Consider the following 5,470-nt stretch of genomic DNA (forward strand, 5'->3'; position numbering starts at 1 on the left):
TCTATGACCCTGAAATAATCAGTGATTAATTAATGAATATATACATACACTAAAAACAAATTAGATATTGTTGTCTTAAAAGCCTAGCTAACATCTTATCTCATGGATCAAGAGTCATATATGAGAGATAACTCTTCTCCTTTATGTTTGGCCTCTGTACTAATTAAGGAGACAAAGCTTTCAAAACCTTCTTTAAAATACACCCTCCCATCCTCCTCATTGCTCCCTCACCAATCGCAACCAAAACCCTAATTTTCTCTCTCCTCTCCCTCTCTCTCTCTCTACATACATAGCAACAGCACACGTACGGACCAGTATTACTTTACGCATGGAACCCTGCCAAAAGCCTCCGCCGCCACCGGAACAATCCGACGCCTCTTGTTTTTTCTCCGCCGTCACCGACAGCACCAACATGCTCGCCGACTTTGACTGGATCGGAGGAGAAGAAGGCGACACCATGTGCCTGCCGCCGGAGAACAACAGCAACAACAATAATCAATCGCCGTCTTCAAGCTCAGCTGAGGATCCGCCGGAGAGTTCGATCGCCTCCGACGGGAAACAGCTCGACAAAGAGAAACCACCGTAAGTCGCCTCTAATTCCTTTCTTCACTGAGGTTAAGTTGTAATTAACCTAAAATTTAGGGGCCTAAACGCAAGCGAAAAATGCTATGCACACATAACTAACTAACGAAATCGGAATCTAATTAATTAGTTTTGTTTTTTCGGAAGCAGTGCAGCCACCGTCCGTACAAATACATGTTCTAGCCACCTCGCTCTAGTAGTTTACTGACTGCTCATATCGATTTTGATTTTTGTTCCGAATTATTCATTTTATAAAAATGTTATTTATATATTTGTGTATTATATTTATATTTTTTAATATATTTTATGTTTTCATATATACTTCGTATAAATAATTAAGAGTATTACTGATTGAATTTGAAAGTAGATCGATTGTTATTTTTATTATCATTATTTGAAATTGTTGTTGGCTTCAAATGAAAGCAAGAAAATGAAAAAGAAAAAGGGACGATGCTTTTTGGTATGATGACGTCCTCAAAATCACGGGCACCGCGATTATTGCGGCGGGAGTGCCGTACTTGACGGCTACCCATCCACCACTCCATTTCATGCTTTTATACATTATTAACTTTGCTAATTTAGTGATTTCACAAATTATGATAGATTATTATTATTATTGTTATTCCATTTTTAATTATTAACAGCTTAGTTAATCATTAATTCATTATTGGGCCTCCTTTCACTCCTGATGCTGTTGTGTTAGCTAACTAGTTTTGCAACTGTATATATAATTGTTCAGATTAATTCCAAGTAGTTGCATTGCATCATTATTTGTTTATAATTTGTATGTATGTGCATGATTGCATGAATGGACGAGTTTCTAGCTAGGTATATATAAGATATGCTATGCTATGCTATGCTATGTGTGCTATATTCTGTACATGATGTTAATTTGCACCAAATAAATAATGCTTGCTTGTGTCCATAGTTATAAGGGGGTCTCTACTTCTACTTTTTCCTTTTTTGTGGTCCATATTTTACATGCTTCTTATTTTATAGATGGCACCAATATATAATAAGTAGATAATGCCATAATGGCTGCCATGGACACAAATCACAATTTATTGGTTATTATTTTATTATATTATGTGTCTTTCGGCCCTAAATAATGCAATACACACGGTTTATATAGCTTTTACATATACATTTGCATATTGTGGCATTTCCGTGCAGGCTACTTTAATTTTATACAAACAGAAATTTTAATTTTATTGGTATGATTTTAACCTGAACGTCAGGTTTATTGTGGTGGAATTAGCGTGAAATCATTAATTTATAACTGAAAGATTTTGGTCACATTTAATTTCTTCACTCGAGTCATGTTTTGGTGTATTGCTACTGATTTGGGAGTTTTTGAAGTGACGCTAACTCCATCGATGCATTTAAAGACATCATAAAGAAAAAAAAAGGATGATGGTAATTAACTCTCGTCACCGGAACTTCCAACATTAAATAATCATATATATGGTTATTTGTACTTCAATTAATCATTTTCGCCGTTCACCTGTTCCCTTATACATATATGTTTGTGGGGGTGCATGTGGTGGTTAATTTATGGCTACTTAGCTTTAATTTAATTTACAGGAGTAGAAATAAGAAGAAGCAGAAACGAATGAAGCAGCCACGGTTTGCTTTTATGACTAAGAGTGAAACCGATCATCTTGAAGATGGCTACAGATGGCGAAAGTACGGCCAGAAGGCAGTTAAAAATAGTCCATTCCCCAGGTTTGTATGAACATTCATTTTTTGTTTTTATTACTCACACGAGGATAAAGTTTTGAAAAACATATACTGAACCATGCTTAATATATTTTTTGTTCAAAAGTTGTTATGATGAAAAGACTTCTTCCGATTTGAAAGAAAATCAAACTTTTCTAAAGCTAACCTAATCTAAACATGCTTTTTATATATTCTTATATTTTGTAAAGCTATATCATCAATAGTAGTCAAGCACGAGGATGGGTAAGTCTAAAACCCTTACTAATACAACCTTTAGAAAGAACCATATTAATATAACGCACCTCACCTACTGCAAAGAAACTTTAGACCGTGCACTATCCTAATCATCTATATAACCGTTTTAAATTTTTTCCCAATAAAATAGGCTAAGAAATTCTTTTGAAAATTAGATCACAAAATTAACTCTTGCATTATACAATAATCATATGAGTATATGACCAATGTTGTATAATACAAAGTCATTACCACATTAGTTACAACATATACAACATGATGACAATAATCAAGTGTAAGAAGAACAAACATAAAACAATAAATCGAAAGGCGGTATCTGTCATATAATATCGAATATGTAATAATAGGGTGGGGGGAAAAGAAAAGACAAATATATTATTTGTATTTTAGAAGCTAAGTATGAAATTATGAATAACATAGTACGGCGGTTACATCTTAAATCCATTGTCCCGGCCTGCATCACTTTTTAAAATTGCCTTGCAAGGTTTATTTTTAACTAGCCCCATATCATGATCATTAAGCAAGTGTCTTGATTTTTAGCTTTAATTTATTTATCTTTTAATCTTGCATCTGTAAATGAAGTGATAAACAAAATGCTCTATCTGAAGGTTATATAAATTAAAAATACGGACATGACACTTACTAATTTCATAAAAAAATTCTTTCTAACTCTCCTCAGTCCTCAACATTTAAGTTGTGTTAATTCGTTTATATATTGGTTAGATCAGTAACAAACTCCTAACTGTCTATAATAACTTCCTCTAACGGTTACTAACTGCCACATGAGTGAGTAGTGAGCTGCTCCCTAGCAGTTCTCCTTCCATATATAGTCATCACCAACATGCAGCAAGTCAATTTATATCTATAATACATATAAAGCATATAATATACACGTATTTGTTTGCAATCAAATTAAAAGCGAAATCAGTAGCATCATTTGATCATGTTAATGTGATAAACAATGTACTTGAAAATGAACAACTATCCTATACAGGAGCTACTATCGTTGCACAAACAACAACTGCAGTGTGAAGAAAAGGGTGGAACGCTCCTCGGAGGACCCAACTATTGTGATAACCACATATGAAGGCCAACACTGCCACCACTCCGTAGGGACATTCCACCACCACCGACAACTAAGTGGCATGCTTAGTAGTAATCAAAAATCCACATTTGCAACTCAATTTTCCCTTGGAAATATGTCACACTTCTATTATCCAATTGATCAATTACCTGAAGAAAACACACTTATTAGTAGTAGTGTTTCTGATGATCCTTATTGTCACTCACACAATAATGATAATTACAATGGAAGATGCAGCATTACATTGGCAGATTCATCAACCCCAGAAGAGCTACCCACAGATGATGGACTACTTGGAGATATTCTTCTGCCTAGGCAAATGCGTAACGGATGAGGAGCCTAATATAGAATGGTATTTATATATTATATTATATATACATTATTATATATCCTATAGAGTATATATTTCACATTATCTATATTTTACAATTTTTAATTGTGCGTGTTAGTTGTTATTACTAGCTAGTTGGGGGCCGGATAGGTGGGTTTAATTTCGGGAGATCGACTAAAGACCAATATATTCCAAATGATGGTAATAAAGGCTTTCATAATATGTTATATATATGGGATACTTGGATAGGCACCATATAATTGATGGTAGTTCGATCTTAATTATTGGGGTGATTAATTATATTATTGAGATTATTGAAGACATAATTAGCGCTCTTTTAATATCTAATCTAAGCGATTGGCCTAGCAACCTTATCTTGACTGGAACCCACTTCATGATGCTAACCACCCATTCACTTAAAACATCTTAGCCGAAAGTATGATTTGATGCTAAGTAGCGTGTGTTTTAAGTGATCGTTTACAACAAAACCTGCATTCATTTAAGTCTCAGTACTTCTTTTCTTTTCTTTTTTTTTTCTTTTTTGTGAGTAAACAAGAGCATCCAAAAAAACAAAATTCATTTAAGCCTTATTTATAAGTTTAGCAGTAGCTTTTTTTTTTTAAGGATTTTAAAAGAGTTTGAAATTTTAAAATAAACTTATGAGCATGCAGCTAATAATTATTGTCCTTGTCATCATGATCACTTCTGTTATTTAAGCGAAGTATGTAGGATAAGCTATGACCGCGTCATTGGCATGGCTTGTTTGATACTTAGACCTCCCCATACCACACGTTGAATTCAGAAAACTATTTAAGTTTTTTCACAATGAAGATTATGGATGGTGGGGCGCATGACACATATATCGACTGGAATTGTTATTAAATGGATATAAAATTTTTACAATGATTATGTCTCTTAATTGACCAATATATAGTTCTATCATTGTATTAGATTGAAGTTAATTGGAATTATTGTTATTTAATGGTTGTAAAATCTTTATGAAGATATTCTATTGAAAAGTATTCCTATATTTTTAAGACGCCTAATTTATATATATATGCATTTAAAATAAAATCTTTTACATGAGAAATAATATGAACCGAGAGGGAGTGCTTATAATTGCTTTTTACATTACAAATTAAAAATATAAAAGACTAGTCCCTTTCAAAGAGAAAATACATTAAATGACATGCTACCATAAAAGTCAGGATCCAAGAACGAGTTATATGGTTAGATGTATGGTTTCCCTTCAAGTAAGTAACAGACCAATAAAAGTCATGCATGACCCAAAAAATTAAACTCTGTGTATTCACTGTTCATTCTTTTTTAGCTATCTCAGTTTTTTCAAAGTAAATTTTACCTAGCCGAGTTTACTCATGAAAATACGATTAACGTGCATGCACCATTACTATATGTTAATGATCAAAGTTAAGAGTGATAGATTATTATTATTATTATTATTATTATTATTATTATTATTATTATTATTATTATTATTA

The 5,470-nt window shown here is 32.9% G+C and overlaps 1 protein-coding gene across 2 annotated transcripts; it reads left to right on the forward strand.

The window, feature by feature from the left end:
- Positions 1 to 97: 97 nt before the first annotated feature.
- LOC107481494 (probable WRKY transcription factor 57) lies at positions 98 to 4,122 on the forward strand. 2 transcript variants are annotated; one of them, XM_052259054.1, is made up of 4 exons: positions 98 to 582; positions 2,167 to 2,307; positions 3,551 to 3,992; positions 4,103 to 4,122. In XM_052259054.1, exons 1-3 carry the CDS (start codon positions 329 to 331, stop codon positions 3,972 to 3,974), a joined length of 819 nt encoding a protein of 272 aa, XP_052115014.1. In that variant the 5' UTR covers positions 98 to 328; the 3' UTR covers positions 3,975 to 3,992; positions 4,103 to 4,122. The 2 variants fall into 2 exon arrangements, with proteins under 2 accessions (XP_052115014.1, XP_015957262.1); XM_016101776.3 differs by lacking the exon at positions 4,103 to 4,122 and having other exon boundaries at positions 3,551 to 4,076.
- The last annotated feature ends 1,348 nt before the right edge of the window (positions 4,123 to 5,470 follow it).

The sequence above is a fragment of the Arachis duranensis genome, chromosome 3 (assembly GCF_000817695.3).
Source record: "Arachis duranensis cultivar V14167 chromosome 3, aradu.V14167.gnm2.J7QH, whole genome shotgun sequence".
NCBI classification, from domain to species: domain Eukaryota; kingdom Viridiplantae; phylum Streptophyta; class Magnoliopsida; order Fabales; family Fabaceae; genus Arachis; species Arachis duranensis.

What these genes read in the sequence shown, in the direction of transcription:
- LOC107481494 (XM_052259054.1), top strand. Translation starts at nt 329, where the DNA reads ATGGAACCCTGCCAAAAGCCTCCGCCGCCACCGGAACAATCCGACGCC. An exon ending in CTCGACAAAGAGAAACCACC is followed by an intron (nt 583 to 2,166) that starts GTAAGTCGCCTC and finishes TTTAATTTACAG; the next exon opens with GAGTAGAAATAAGAAGAAGC. An exon ending in AAAAATAGTCCATTCCCCAG is followed by an intron (nt 2,308 to 3,550) that starts GTTTGTATGAAC and finishes TATCCTATACAG; the next exon opens with GAGCTACTATCGTTGCACAA.